This window comes from Oncorhynchus tshawytscha, unplaced genomic scaffold (assembly GCF_018296145.1).
Source record: "Oncorhynchus tshawytscha isolate Ot180627B unplaced genomic scaffold, Otsh_v2.0 Un_contig_6829_pilon_pilon, whole genome shotgun sequence".
NCBI lineage: Eukaryota > Metazoa > Chordata > Actinopteri > Salmoniformes > Salmonidae > Oncorhynchus > Oncorhynchus tshawytscha.
Window position 1 is genome coordinate 471 of NW_024609670.1, and position 16,475 is coordinate 16,945.

General features: G+C 42.3%; 1 protein-coding gene across 5 annotated transcripts; it reads left to right on the top strand.

Annotated features, from left to right (window-relative positions):
- Positions 1-514: 514 nt before the first annotated feature.
- Positions 515-6,454, top strand: sh3gl2a (SH3 domain containing GRB2 like 2a, endophilin A1; the record flags this gene model as incomplete). Of its 5 annotated transcripts, XM_042316808.1 has the most annotated exon segments (6): positions 515-621; positions 1,102-1,214; positions 1,575-1,589; positions 1,795-1,806; positions 2,046-2,057; positions 3,388-6,454. In XM_042316808.1, coding segments are annotated over 6 exon segments (453 nt in total), but the record flags the coding sequence as incomplete, so codon positions are not given.
- Between the last annotated feature and the right edge of the window lie 10,021 nt (positions 6,455-16,475).

Below are 16,475 nucleotides of genomic sequence, written 5' to 3' on the forward strand. Positions count from 1 at the left end.
ACCAGTTGTCCCGAACCGGCTCGTAGCCCGTAATAAAAAGGTAGAGAACATGGAGATCAAGGTATAGCAAAAATATGTTGATTAACTCAATTAAACTAAACAAGTAACAATGGTGTGTGTAGTCAGTAGTGTAAGTGTGGTTGCGTGCAATGTGATAATGAGGGGTGTTGAAAGGTGCCAAAGCAAACAAACAAAACAGCCACAAAAATACCACACCCAACAGTGTGTCTGCATGGGGAGAGTCTCCCCAATGAATGAGGGAAAGGTGTATTTATCCCAGGACACACCGGAGCCCACCTACATCCTAATAAGGAAAACAAGAGCAAAGAGAGAGAATTCGGCAGACCGAGTGGGAGGGTCGTCACACAGTAAGGCGGATGTGTTGACCTTGCAGTATCACACTGTAGTTTCTGTATGTTAGCCAGACCAGAGAGTCCAGATGTATACTGTAGGACTTGGGCCACGCCGCCCATATGTAACAGTCGTCCCGTTGGGCCTTTTGTGTTTGCGTCAGCAGATTGAACAGGTGAGCCAGCTAGCCGCGCTGGTCCAAGCCCAGGTGGAGTACCATCGTCAGTGTGCTGAGATCCTCACCCAGCTGCAGTCCAAGATGGAGGACCGGTCAGTATTTATAATAATATATATATCATTATATATCATTATAATCTGTGTCTCCATGACCGGTCAGTACCGGCTGGAGGTACGGAGGATTTTTGCGAAATTACTGAAATTTACCCAAAGTTCACAGGTTTTTTATTTTGAAAACCTGGTTGGAGAAAAACCTGTGAATGTTGGGAAAGTTTCTGGAATTTTCGCAACCCTAGTAGAGAGTACGGGGGGAAATACCATACCATGCCAATCGTCTTCGGATCAAGAATTGAAACCGCCTGATTATTCCTTTCCTGAATTCTCTGAATTCGCCAGAAGTGAGATGGAATTGATCCCAATAACCCTTGACCCCAAACCTTAGGTATGCCGCAGAAATAGAATGAATAGATTCTATTAATTCTTTCAACGAGCGATGCGGCAGGGGGTGGGGGGGGATTGGGATCAGCACCCTCTTCACTATATGGGCTTGTTTCTGCAATGTATTATCCATAGGATAAGGGATTCCTCCAACAAGCCCAAGAAAGAGTTCATACCTAAGCCGCGTCAGTCCTTGGACCTCTCTAGTGAAAACCACAATGGAGCCATCCAAGGATCCAGGTCCCCAGGTGAGACTCTCCACTCCTACCATGAAACCTGACATCTCTCTCTCTCTACATCACTAGGTGTTATGAAATGTAATGCTATGTAGTATTTTAAACTGTATGTAACTGTCTCATGTTGCTGGACCCCAGGAAGAGTAGCTGCTGCCTTGGCAGGAACTAATCCATAATAAATACAATCCATCCCTCTCTCTCTCCATCACTATCAACGTCTCTCTCTTCTCTCTCTTTTCCTTATGTCTATTTCTGTCTCTCTGTCTGTTTTCCCATCGTCTATCTGTCTCTACGTTCATCCACTTATCAGGCAAGTGGAAATATATACCTGTCTGCTCTTTCTTCTCTTTTCCTTTCTGTTATTCCATCCAGCAACAAGGTCTCCAGGTGAGCTAAGTCATCTGTCTGTCCATCTATCTGGCTGGCTGGCTGATCATCTTATCTTCATATCTCTTCATTTCTCAATCTCGTCATCTCTCCATAGTTTCATTTCCCCATCTCTCCATCCATCCACTTCCAAATGCTATAAATCACAAATGTATTTGTTCTACCTGTGTGGCTTGCTTTGCATTTGGATTTTCTCTCTTTGCAGCAAGGTCTCCAGGTAAACCAAGAGTGAACCCTAGAGAGATACCATAATATCACTCTGTCTATTTCTATCACTGTCTTTCTATCTGTCCGTCCGTCCGTCTCCGTCCATCTGTTTGGTGATTGTCCAAGCCATCTGTTCACTGCCATAACCCACCCATCCATCCATTTAAACAACTATGTCAATTGCAGTTAAACATAAATACCTCTTCTCTTTCTCCCACATTTGCTCTCTCTCTTTCTTCCTCTTTGCAGCAAGGTCTCCAGGTGAGCCTAGAGTGAATTCTGGAGAGATACGACAGAATACCTCTACTTTATCACTCTGTCTGTGTGTCCATATGAACGGGTCTGTCTCTTGCTCTTTCTTGGACTGTCTTTCTGGCTCCAGTCTGTTTCCTGATTTCTCTCCTGTCTCTCTCTCTCTGTTTGTATTCCAAGGTTTTGTTGTCAGTATTCCGGTCTTTGTTTCTCTCTATCTGCCTTTCTGTCTGTGCGTTTGTCTTTTCGATTTGTTTATCAATCAATCGACAACACAAACCAACATTTGTACGTCTTTTTCTCCTCTGATTGGCCTTGTCTCCCTTTGTCTGTCTTTCTGTCTGTTAGTGTTGCACGATATACCGAAACTTCAATACTTTATCCATACTAGAACATGAAAAACGGTTCGATATTTGCATAGAAGTGGCTTCTTTAATAAAATGTGCTCTCTCTTTTTAACCAGTAATGATGTCGTTCACGAGACAAAACAAAACAAAGTCAAATTGATTGTATAATTGATCCATTAATGGATACATTGCTGTCTCTGAAAATTGTTAACTTAAAAAAGTTAGAATGTAATGATATTGAACTCAAAAGATGCCCAACAATTGAACAGATCAGTAGCTAAGTTTATCTGTCTGGATCAAGTGCCATTCTGTGGCTTTGGCTAATATGCCTTCTTTTTTTGCCATGGTATTATTTTGATATCGAGTATTGTGATGGTATTGAGTTTTCGTGATACAGTACTAAACCTGGTATCGATGTCAAAATTCTGGTATCGTGACAACACTACTGTCTGTTCAATATGTCTATCAATCGATCACCTAAATACACATTCATTTTTATGCATTCCTCTCTTCTTTACCTTGTCTCCCCCTCCCTCTCTTTCTTCCTCCTCCGTCTGCCCTCCATCCCCCCTTTCAGCAAGGTCTCCAGGTAAGCGCTTTACTCCAGAGATAATCTTACATCTTTCTTTTACTATAGGAATAACCCTAACTTCTATTTAAGTAGAATTTTCGCTTAGTTGAATTAACTTCATTTTCGCTCATCCATTGATGTCATTTGGAGTCGGAGTGAATATTTGACCTTGTGGAAGTTAGGATTCACCCCCATCTTTCTGTCTATACCATAGACCTCTCCAGCCATACACTGTAACTCTGCTTTCTCTTCTCTCCATCTATCCCTTTCTATTGGTCCACCGCTCAATCTCTCTCTTTCTCTCTTTCACACTCTCCCCATCCCTCCCTCTTTCTTTCTCTCTCTCACCATCTCTCCATCCATCGCTCTCGCTCTCTCTCTCTCTCGCTCTCTCTCTCACTCTCTCTCTCTCTCATTCCAGCTCCCCTAGACCAGCCATCCTGCAGGGCGCTGTATGACTTTGACCCCGAGAACGAGGGCGAGCTGGGATTCAAGGAGGGGGACATCATCACTCTCACCAACAAGATCGACGACAACTGGTACGAGGGCATGATCCACGGCAGCTCTGGATTCTTCCCCGTCAACTACGTGGATATCCTGGTGCCCCTGCCCTAAAGTCTTTGCCACGGCAACGGCGAATCAGCAACAGCAGTTTTCCCAGGCGACAAATCTTAATCCCTGCATCCCCAGCTCCCGCCACCCCCAAACATTCCCAGAAACCCTCCCTTTCACTCCGCTAAAAAGGAGATCTAACTACAATGAAGATATGACAACGAAATCGGCTGTGGCGAGATCAACAACAGCATGGTGTCACGCCAACGAGTGCTAATGAAACAGACTTTTGAAAAAAAAATACGAAAAATAAGCAATGATGCCGTTTTGAATGCCATCGTGGACATTTACCATCAAACCAATAAAATGCTATGGTTGTTTTTTCTTGTTTCCAAAAAGAGTGTCTCGGTTTTGTCCTCAAGTTTTTTTTCCTTCAGGAGCTTCTACAGTTCCTCAATCCTCGTCTTTCCTGGCTTCATCTAGGTTTACATTGGCTGTGTGTCTTTCAAAATGGCCGTTACTATCCTTCTCTGTACTTTGTGGAAACTTCTAGACTAGCATAATTTCATCATCGTCACATATTGTAGGCTACTATTTCTGGGCGGTTATCTGGTCCGTTAGATCACGTTTAGGTCATGTTTCACACTTTGTTAGACACTGTAGGTCAGGCATGTTTTAGTGTTTTATCTTATCAGATTTACTTCTTCTAAGTACGTTCAAGCTAAATATATGTTTTTCCCGTTTGAAAAGGGTAGCCTTCTGTTTGCATGCATGGATTGTTTCCTAGAGAGACCGTGTCCATTTCATGCTAAACAACAGATGTATGTTTATGACGGAGGGGATATCGTTTGATGTGTCTTTTCATACAGACCTAAACTGAGAGTGGGGTATGTAAGGATTCAGTGTGATTTAATCAAGGCACCATAGTTGGACCAAACTGGCCACCTATGCAGGAGGGTAGGCCTACAGCAGGGCTGAGTGGTGTCAATGGCAGATCTACTCGCTTTTCTAACCGAGGGTGTAGTTCGTTTGCGATCTACATTGTTTTGTTGGCATTCTATATCACACAAGTCCTCTGTGTGATTTAGGTATGCCTCATGATTACATCTAGTGTATTTGAGTCAATGGTTATAAATTGGCGATGAATATTTACGGAAACAAAAGACTAAATTGTGTAGTTCAATTGTTTTCTAAGTGGCGTATAAGCAAAAACTGGAACCGTTTCCATAATATGAAATCATGTTTAAAAATTCTTCTCAGTGTGTATTTTACCAATGACGTGGAAATATTTGTGAAAATGGTTGCTGTATTGTGCTATTTCATATAGGAGTTTACCGCTTATCGGATTTAGCCTTATTTTCTTCAACTGTTGGCGAAGTTGTTTTCACTGTATCAGAATGTCCTTTAGTCAGATAAACAAATAACACTATATTGAAGACTATAAGTCATGGAATCTGATAGGACTAGCTTTAGCTGATCATGCTCACAGACAAATACTGTATTACGAGGCCAATGGAATACACAAGCAATGCTGTCTCAATCAGAAAAGGGAACATTTTATAAAAAGTGAACACGGTACCATATTTAATTCAAGGATACTAACATCAATAACCAGATGCAAATTCCCCTGCCCCTTTGTATCTTACACTTTGTCTAAATGTTGTCAGGCAATCTAGGCAACTTCTCTCTGTCAGGAGTCTCGGTCTGAAATAACCCATTCATACGGTATGTGTTGCTCGTACTGGTCCATACTGTATTTCTGTTTACTGAAGGTTCTGGGGATCCTTAGTCCCTGTCCCTTGTTGATTGTCCTTCCCTTGTCATATCCCAGGAATGAATGGCCGCACATGTAACAATACACAATATAAGGTACCAAAGCAACAGACTGTTGCATATAACAATAATCATCATTTGGTGGGAACAAGTGTGTATTAATATGCATGTGTGAGTTGGAAATGTGTTTTTTTGCATATCCCACTCTCCCTGAAACGCCCTGGGAGAGTGGGGTCACGGCCAGAGTCTACTAAAGCAATTGGATACTACTGTATACTTCAAACTCTGGCCTCTGGATCTATCTAGGTTTTCTCCAGCATTTTGAGGACTTCATTCTCAGTGGTTTTCCCTTCTGCAAATCCAATGTGAAACTGTATGTGTGTAACAGACAGGGCAATAAGTGTTTCACCCATTTATCATTGTTGTGTGACTGGGTGGGTGTGGTTTGGTTGGGCCGAGGTTGGTATGTGTTTTGTGAAGGGAGAAGGGATTGTATGCGCCACAGGTGGTTTGGTCTACTGTGGTTTGTATCTATGAAGTGTACATTTTCTATTTTTTTCTGTCAGTATTATTTTTCCTTCATTGAAATCCTCCTGGAAGTCTATTTGATAAAGGACCGATACAGTATAGCGCAATGATACTATTGATGAAGCTGAACCGACCGAAAACCCATCTATAGTGTTCTTTTTTTTTTAAAGGGAAGCGCAACTTGAAACGGTCTCGTTTGTTGGCAGAATAAGCAGATTCAGATTGGAACTGGCTGTGCGTTCAAGTTTTTTAAAAGGCTATATATTTCCTTCATTTTCTTTTCTCTATATTTTTTAAAACAATTATCGTGTGTATCTTTGCCCTCAATGAGGACTGTACAGCTTTTCAGTGATTTTGTTTTCACCGTGTGTGTGTGTGTGTGTGTGTAGTAGCGCATCTACGGTATCGTATTTTATTTTTGTAACTGTGATAAAGTATATGCATATATATACAGTAATTATATAGAACTATTGTGATTCGAGGGATTGTTTGTGCTGCACACAATTGTCGTTTTTGGATTCTTTGTTTGTTTTGGTTTCATCCCTTGCACGGGATTACAAGACAATATGCTTGATGTTAAAAATGACTAAAATATCTCAATGTAATTTATTCAAATAAACAACAAGGTTAGAGTTGTTTGTTGTTGTTGTCTCTCTGTTGAGAAGGAGAAGTTGGTCTGGAAGGAACGTCTCTTTCTATAGAAGATCTGAAGGATATTCTCTTCCAATGCGTTTTGAGAAGGCGGCAAGGAAAGAGGATCAATGTAAGAAAGACCTTGAGAAAGATCAATAACAATTGCAATCTCCACCAGTGCCGCCAGGTGGTGCGGTGATGGTCCAGTCCTGGGGAAAACGTAGGATATAGCTGTGGCCAAGGCCTCACACATACTTTAACAGCTGATTACCACTAGATGGTGCAGACAACCATCAAAATGGTGCACAGATTTGACTTATGGCGTTGTTGTGCGTGTGTGGCGACATGGTGGAGTAAAGTATATCTATTACAGTACAGGCAGGGATGGGCAAAAAAATACAAAATACCATAAAGTTCAATGTATCAACATAAACTACAAAATACTTGTATTTTGAAATCTATTTCATTAAAATACATATTTTAAAATACCGATATAGATTTGCAAGTAGCTGCCCCGAGCAGCATCAACAGTCTCAGTAACGGTCACAGAAACGTTCAACTCACTATGACTGTGATGTTATCTACCTTAACTCACTATGACTGTGATGTTATCTACCTTAATGCCCTGACTGTGATGTTATCTACCTTAATGCCCTGACTGTGATGTTATCTACCTTAATGCCCTGACTGTGATGTTATCTACCTTAATGCCCTGACTGTGATGTTATCTACCTTAATGCACTGACTGTGATGTTATCTACCTTAATGCCCTGACTGTGATGTTATCTACCTTAATGCCCTGACTGTGATGTTATCTACCTTAATGCCCTGACTGTGATGTTATCTACCTTAATGCCCTGACTGTGATGTTATCTACCTTAATGCCCTGACTGTGATGTTATCTACCTTAATGCCCTGACTGTGATGTTATCTACCTTAATGCACTGACTGTGATGTTATCTACCTTAATGCCCTGACTGTGATGTTATCTACCTTAATGCCCTGACTGTGATGTTATCTACCTTAATGCCCTGACTGTGATGTGATGTTATCTACCTTAATGCCCTGACTGTGATGTTATCTACCTTAATGCCCTGACTGTGATGTTATCTACCTTAATGCCCTGACTGTGATGTTATCTACCTTAATGCCCTGACTGTGATGTTATGCCCTGACTGTGATGTTATCTACCTTAATGCCCTGACTGTGATGTTATCTACCTTAATGCCCTGACTGTGATGTTATCTACCTTAATGCCCTGACTGTGATGTTATCTACCTTAATGCCCTGACTGATATCTACCTTGATGTTATCTACCTTAATGCCCTGACTGTGATGTTATCTACCTTAATGCCCTGACTGTGATGTTATCTACCTTAATGCCCTGACTGTGATGTTATCTACCTTAATGCCCTGACTGTGATGTTATCTACCTTAATGCCCTGACTGTAAGTCACTCTGGATAAGAGTGTCTGCTCAATTACCTAAATGTATATGTGAAAATGAACAACAAAGCACACTGGGTATTATTATTGGCCTTGTTTTAGGGTCATGTCTAGAAGGGATACAGTTTAACCTAATTCACCCAACCTGCTAGTTTATTATCCTAACCTGTTGCATAAAGTTTCCTAAACCTGCTAGGAATTAGTCCATTTTGACAAAAGCTGTATCATGTCTAGACAAAACCTTGTTTTGGGGCCGTAGCCATTATAATACCGATTTGTCCATTTTCCACACACATTTATATTTAGTTAATTTAGCAGGCGCTCTTATCACACCATGGTGCCATCAGACTTCGGATATCAATGCAGGGTGAAAGGGGGCCACAAAATGGTATAGAAAAGTATTTTGTTACCAAATATATTTGCGTTCTGACCAGTATAATACAAATGACTAAATACTCAGAATTGAAATACTGCACATCTCTGCTTAGAGATGGTAGGTTGGAGGTGGGCGTTACACATATGGGTTGCGACCCGCACAGTTGCCAGTTTGAATCCCGATTGCAACTTGTTTTCCAACCTTACCCAACTTGTAAGGTATTAACTTTGGGGCCAATTCCGATTTAGGGAATGTACGTCTTTCTACCGCACTTCTCAGTAGTTAGTGTTCAGATTTATCTAATGCAGATGATTAGGGCTTTGGGGGTGTGGTTCCCTTGCGGACGCTGAATACATTTAATTAAACCACTGAAAAGCCTCCCACTTGCTGGCCAACACATTTTCTATTGGTGCTTTCATTCAATAGGGTTTTCAGTACATTTATTTTAAGCAATCCCTTTAAATACGGTGTACCTTTAATTAGAATTTTGTTGACAGACTCACTAGAATACTTTGAGAGGACGGGTTCAGAATATACGGATCAATAAAAGAAAGCCATCTAAATATATATGTTGCTTCAGCACCAACTGGTAGATTTAAAAATACTCTGATCTTGTTGATTATTTAGGCACATTTTATGGTTTGGAATGGACCTATTAATCATAAAACGTAACGTTTTGGAGAGACTTTACGCACTAAATATATTGATAAATCAAAAATACAGTGGTTTGATTCATCCTGAAATTTGTCATATTCAAGTTAAAACCCTGAATTATTGGAAGGTGGAATGTGTACAATCAGGTTTGAACAATAAATCTATAAATCTACTCTAATCCTTACTAATCATGGAATTCTACGACAACAGTCCAGTCGTCGTGAACCGTGCGCCAGATTCCAGGTTAAACCTGCTACGTGTGGTCTGAGTTCCATAATGATTCAAATAGGCTACTTGTCCCAAGTTATCGCACAATGTTATCCTAATATGATCTACTAATTCTAACGACCCTCAGAAACAACTACAGGGGCTTGAGAAAAGAAAGGTAAACGGAATGGAATGATGCAAAATGTAGGCTACAAATTGAAGAAAACCAGCACTAAAATGACAGTTATAAATTTACGTGGGTATAACTGATGGTGGCTCCCGATAGTGGCTAATATTTAACATGATACAAATTGTAAGATAAAACGGAGAAGATCCCGGGCATATAATAAAAAAATCTAAAGCACATACATCAACTCAGCAGGTTCAGCACTACAGAAACCTTTACCTTGGGTCTCCAAATATCATACACGCAAATTTTGAGCGCACACGCAATAAAAATTCGGAATATCAGCACAGCTATTCATAGCCTACTTCACTGTGGAAAAGGTGCCGCCATACATGTCATGTTGATATGATTTTCAGTTTGCTTCCATATGACAGGTTTCACATTAGTCTCCAGGGATCATAAGGAAAAATTCTCTAAAACAATTGCTATGTCTATTAATTTATACATTTATAATTTATACATTTATAAATTATAGTGCATGGAGAATGCTGTTATTTCTACAAGGAAGAAGAAAGTAGATGCTTTTTCTATTTGGAACCGGCAGGATCGCCGACCTTATTCATGGTTTCCTCACATCTAAAGGTGGTGGAATTAAGGCCTAGATTCAATCAGATCAAACGTTGACTGACGATAGCAGAAACCGGCATAGTTCAAGGTCAGATTAGGCATAGAGAGAAAACTGCATAAATCTGGTTGAAAACGGCCTTTTTCTAACTTTGAACAATCAATCAAATGTATTTATAAAGCCCTTTTTACATCAGCTGATGTCACAACTTGCTGTACAGAAACCCAGCCTAAAACCCCAAACAGCAAGCACTGCAGATGTTGAAGCATGGTGGCTCGGAAAAACTCCCTAGAAAGTCCAGAACTTAGGAAGAAACGTAGAGAGGAACTAGGCTCCGAGTCCAGGCTCTGGTCAGTCCTCTTCTGGCTGTGCAAAATGGAGATAATAACAGAACAGCCAAGATGTTCAAATGTTCATAGATGACCAGCGGGATCAAATAATACAAATCACAGTGGTTGTAGAGGGTGCAACAGGTCAGCACCTCAGAAGTAAATGTCAGTTGGCTTTTCATAGCCTCTCATTCAGAGTTAGAGACAGCAGGTGCGGTAGAGAGAGAGTCCAAACAGCAGGTCCGGGACAAGGTAGCACATCCAGTGAACAGGTCAGGATTCCATAGCTGCAGACAGAACAGTTGAAACTGGAGCAGCAGCATGACCAGTTGGACTGGGGACAGCAAGGAGTCATCAGGACAGGTAGTCCTGAGCCATGGTCCGATGGCTCAGGTCTTCTGAGAAAAGAGAGAGAGAAAGAGAGAGAATTAGAGGGAAGCATACTTAAATTCACACAGGACACCGGATAAGACAGGAGAAATACTCCAGATATAACAGACCTACCCTAGCCCCCAGACACATAAACTACTGCAGCATAAATACTGGAGGCTGAGACAGGAGAAATACTCCAGATATAACAGACCTACCCTAGCCCCCAGACACATAAACTACTGCAGCATAAATACAGGAGGCTGAAACCGGAGGGGTCGGGAGACACTGTGGCCCTGTCCGATAACCCCGGACAGGGCCAAACAGGCAGGATATAATCCCACCCACTTTGCCAAAGCACAGTCCCCACACCACTAGAGGGATATCTTCAACCACCAACCTACTACGCTGAGACAAGGCAGAGTATAGCCCAAGAAGATCTTCAAGTCTGCTTCTCTCACATGGATAGGCAGACCATTCCATAAAAATGTAGCTCTATAGGAGAAAGCCCTGCCTCCAGCTGTTTGCTTAGAAATTCAAGGGTCAAAAAGCAGGCCTGCATCTTGTGACCATAGCATACGTGTTGGTATGTACGGCAGGACCAAATCGGAAAGATAGGTAGGAGCAAGCCCATGTAATGCTTTATAGGTCAGCAGTTAAAACCTTGAAATCAGCCCTAGCCTTAATAACAGGAACCCAGTGTACAGAGGCTAGCACTGGAGTAATATGATAAAATTTTGGGGTTGGTTCTAGTCAAGATTCTAGCAGCCGTGTTTAGCACTAACTGAAGTTTATTTAGTGCTTTATCTGGCTAGCCAGAAAGCGGAGCATTGCAGTAGTCTAATCTAGAAATGACAAAAGCATGGATGATTTTTGCAATGTTACGTGGATGGAAAGCCCTTGAAACAGTCTTGAGATGTTCGTCAAAAGAGATATCAGGGTCCAGAGGTCCTTCACAGTTTTATTTGAGACGACTGTACAACCATCAAGATTAATTGTCAGATCCAACAGAAGATCTCTTTGATTCTTGGGACCTAAAACTAGTATCTCTGTTTTGTCCGAGTTTAAAAGTTAAACATTTTCCGCTATCCACTTCCTTATGTCTGAAACACATGCTTCCAGGAAGGGACATTTTGGGACTTCACCATGTTTTATCGAAATGTACACCTGTGTATCGTCCACATAGCAATGAAAGTTAACATTATGTTTCCGAATGACATTACCAAGAGGTAAAATATATAGTGTAAACAATTTGATGATTCTTGGTTGGGGTCTGAGCAGATTATTTGTTGCAATTGCAAACTTAATACAATGGTGGTCCGATAGTTCAGGATTATGAGGAAAAACATTAAGATCCACAATATTTATTCCACTTGACAAAACTAGGTATAGAGTATAATTGTGGCAGTGAGTAGGTCCGGAGACATATTGGACAAAACCCACTGAATCGACGATGGTTCCGAAAGCCTTTTGGAGTGGGTTTGTGGACTTTTCCATGTGAATGTTAAAGTCACCGAAAATGTGAATATTATCTGCCATGACTACAAGGTCCGATAGAATTCAGGGAACTCAGTGAGGAACGCCGTATACAGCCCAGGAGGTCTGTAAACAGTAGCTATAAAAAGTGATTGAGTAGGTTGCATAGATTTCATGACTAGAAGCTCAAAAGACAAAAACCTCTGCCTTTGCAGGATACACTGGGGAAATGGTCACTAGGGTAACCAGGAGGAGAGGCCTCATTTATCACAGAAAATGCATCAGGCTTAAGCCATGTTCCAGTCAGGCCAATCACATCAAGATTATGATCAGTGGTTCATTGACTATAACTGCCTTGGAAGTGAGGGATCTAACATAAACTAGCCCTATTTTGAGATGTGAGATATCACAATCTCTTTCAATAATAAGAGGAATGGAGGAGGTCTTAAGGTGAACACCGCCATGTTTAGTTTTGCCCAACCCAGGTCGAGGCACAGACACGGTCTCAATGGGGATAGCTGAGCTGACTACACTGACTGTGCTAGTGGCAGACTCAGAACCCAGGTTGGTTGTCTTCTGGGTTAATCAAGCCTCAGGTTGGTTGTCTTCTGGGTTAATCAAGCCTCAGGTTGGTTGTCTTCTGGAGGCGTCAGGCCTCAGGTTGGTTGTCTTCTGGAGGTATCAGGCCTCAGGTTGGTTGTCTTCTGGAAGTATTAGGCCTCAGGTTGGTTGTCTTCTGGAAGTATCAGGCCTCAGGTTGGTTGTCTTCTGGAGGTATCAGGCCTCAGGTTGGTTGTCTTCTGGAAGTATCAGGCCTCAGGTTGGTTGTCTTCTGGAGGTATCAGGCCTCAGGTTGTCTTCCGGAGGTGTCAGAACCCAGGTTTGTTGTCTACTGGAAGTATCAGAACCCAGGTTGGTTGTTTTCTGGAGGTGTCAGAACCCAGGTTGGTTGTCTTCTGGAAGTATCAGGTCTCAGGATGCTTGTCTTCCAGAGGTATCAGGTCTCAGGTTGGTTGTCTTCTGGAGGTATCGGAACCCAGGCTAGTTGTCTACTGGAAGTATCAGAACCCAGGTTGGTTGTTTTCTGGAGGTGTCAGAACCCAGGTTGGTTGTTTTCTGGAGGTGTCAGAACTCAGGTTGGTTGTCTTCTGGAAGTATCAGGCATCAGGTTATCTTCTGGAAGTATCAGGCCTCAGGTTGGTTGTCTTCTGGAAGTATCAAGCCTCAGGTTGGTTGTCTTCTGGAAGTATCAGGCATCAGGTTGGTTGTCTTCCAGAGGTATCAGAACCCAGGTTGGTTGTCTTCTGGAAGTATCAGGCCTCAGGTTGTCTTCTGGAGGTACAGTATCAGGCCTCAGGGCAAAGTGATATAGGATACCTGACAGAATGACAAAGTGAGGAAAGATCAGAGGCTTGTCACTAACACCACATTAAACACACATGGAACTCCAAAATATGTTTTCACAGTAACATGTAGGCTACTCCTGTTTTCTATTGAAGCCAGCTGCTCAGTTTCAGGCCACAGCCAATCACAGCTAATGTCAGTGACAAGTGAGCAACATGTGAGATTGTTTGATCTACAGTGTATTGGCATATGTGTTTGGGGGGTTATAGCAACCAGATGATTGATAGTTGTCGCTGTAGTGTGTGGCATCGCTATGGTCCCCACCCACAGTCTGTCATCAGTCCGCCAGGCTCTCCCTCTTCTTCTTTCCATCTGGAAGTTTCTAGGTCTCCATGTCGCTCAAGCAAATACACACCCTCTCCAACCTCAAACACACACCCATACACATACATGTACATGTAACTACCCATACACGCATGCACATGCACACGCACACGCACACGCACACACACACACACACACACACACACACACACACACACACACACACACACACACACACACACACACACACACACACACACACACACACACACACACACACACACACACGAACACACCCTTGACACAGACCCATCCAAACAGTAGGCCTACCCTACAGCACTGAGTCACCTTGCTCTAGTCTTTCAATGTCACTGAAGCATATCACCACACACACCCACACACCTCTCAGTGTGTCCTGGCCCCCGGCCAGGTGTTCTGTCAGTCTGTCACAGAGCTGATCACCGCAAATATAGACACAGCCTGGTACTGTGGCACGCCACTGTTTGACCTGATCTGCAAACACTGATACACATTGGGCAACGGCATAACCAACACTGTTGTCCTATTGGAGCGGGGGCTTATCCAAGCAGGAATGTCAACATGTTGTACTGTTGCCTGTTGTATGTTTGTCTAGAGGGTTCTTTGGATACAGGTGGAGGATTTGTTAGGGATCTACATGGACTGTGTTTGTACACTCACCTACCGTTTAGAAATTCAAAGATCTGCGTTCTATTGCTCAGCTGTAATCTATCAGAGTTGTTCCATTGATCTAGTCTCATGGACCCTACCCATGTATGAGTCATGAGTAGGATCCATGACCAACTGAACTGACCAGAAAAAAGGTCCTAGGTATAGGCATCACCGGAGGTTGGTGGCACCTTAAATGGGGGGGGCGGGCTCATCGTAATGCCTGGAACAGAATAAATTGAATGGTATCGAATGTGTTTGATGCCGTTTCATTTGCTCCATTCCAGCCATTATAATGAGCCGTCCTTCCGTCAGAAGCCTCCTGTGGTAGGCCTAGTTTTCCCTGGCTCACACACATCTAAGAGCTTTCCCACACACACATTTCTCTCATAAACACACAGACTCCACAAGCACACACACACCCTCTCACTCTCCTAGGTAGTGATGACGCTAGCGCCACCCCCCAACCACCATCCCAGCTGTGAGCTGGCCACAGGAGGAGATGTAATAGGGGGGACACAGACAGACAGGCAATCCAGTATAAAGCATTCCACAGGCCCACTAGTCCTCTTGGTGGGTGGTCCAGGCCCCTGTATTGGACCAATCGCCATAGAGACAGCTCAGCTACCTTTACAAGAGGCCCGGCTCTTCTGCATTTGTCTCTACCCATGCAGATCTTCAGTGGATGTCGACGACACTCAACAGGGCCTGCTATTCAAAACCGTGACGAGAGATGAGATATAACAGCTTGTGGTATTTAAATGTCAGACAATATGTTACAATTACTGAACACATTTCATTGGTTCTTCAGACATGACTTTCACAAGAGCCTCATTAAATATTTACAGGCCACCTACTCGTTCAAATAATGATGATTTACCTCAAAAGACCATGGGGAACCAGGAAACTCATTCAAGTGTTTAATGCATCCCTTGATGTATATGGAGTGTCAGACATTTTGTAAAAGAAAGTTCAAACTGCCAAACAACCACAGAATTTACTTTACTGTTGAACTCACTTAAATATTACACTGAACAAAAATATAAGTGCAACATGTAAAGTGTTGGTCCCATGTTTCATGAGCTGAAATAAATGTTCCATACTAAAAAAAACATATTTCTCTCAAATTTTATGCACAAACTTGCTTACATCCCTGTTAGTGAGAATTTCTTATTTGCCAAGATAATCCATCCACCTGACAGGTGTGGCATATCAAGAAGCTGATTAAACAGCATGATCATTACACAGATGCACCTTGTGCTGGGGAGAATAAAAGACCCATTTAAAATGTGCAGTTTTGTCACACCACATAATGCCAAAGTTTTGAGGGAGCATGCAATTGGAATGCTGAATGCAGGAATGTCCACCAGAGCTGTTGCCAGAGAACTTAATTGTTCATTTCTCTACCATAAACTGCCTCGAATATCATTTTAGAGAATTTGGCAATACGTCTAACCGGCCTCACAACCGCAGACCCCATGTAACCACGCCAGCTCAGGACCTCCACATCCGGCCCACCCACTGAGGAGTATTTCTGATTGACTGTGCCTGGCTCATCAATAGGTGGGCCTGGCTGCCAAGTTAGTGGGCTTATGCCCTCCAAGGCCCAACCATGGCTGCGCCCCTGCCCAGTTATGTGAAATCCATAGATTTGCGCCTTTCCTTATATGAACTTATATTTACTGTAACTCAGTAAAATCTTTGAAATTGTTGCATTTATATTTTTGTTCAGTATAAATCACAGAAATGATAGTTTGCTGACTCTACTCTTGCATCCAGAAATGAGGCGTTTTGATTTAAATGGAATTCATAAAACAGTTGAAGTTGGAAAAACAACCAGGAGCAATGGCTGTGTTTTGCAATGACTATGAAACTACAGACGAGGAAGCTGCCTGTCACTTTGTCTGTATTAAAGGCCTACTCCATTTGAAAAACAACAATAATAATGTATCTAGCTTTCTGCATTAAAGGCCTACTCCTTCATTTAAAAACAAACAGCATTCATTTGGATGATCAAAAACGACTGCAAAATAACGGACTGGGCCTTTAAGAGACAATAT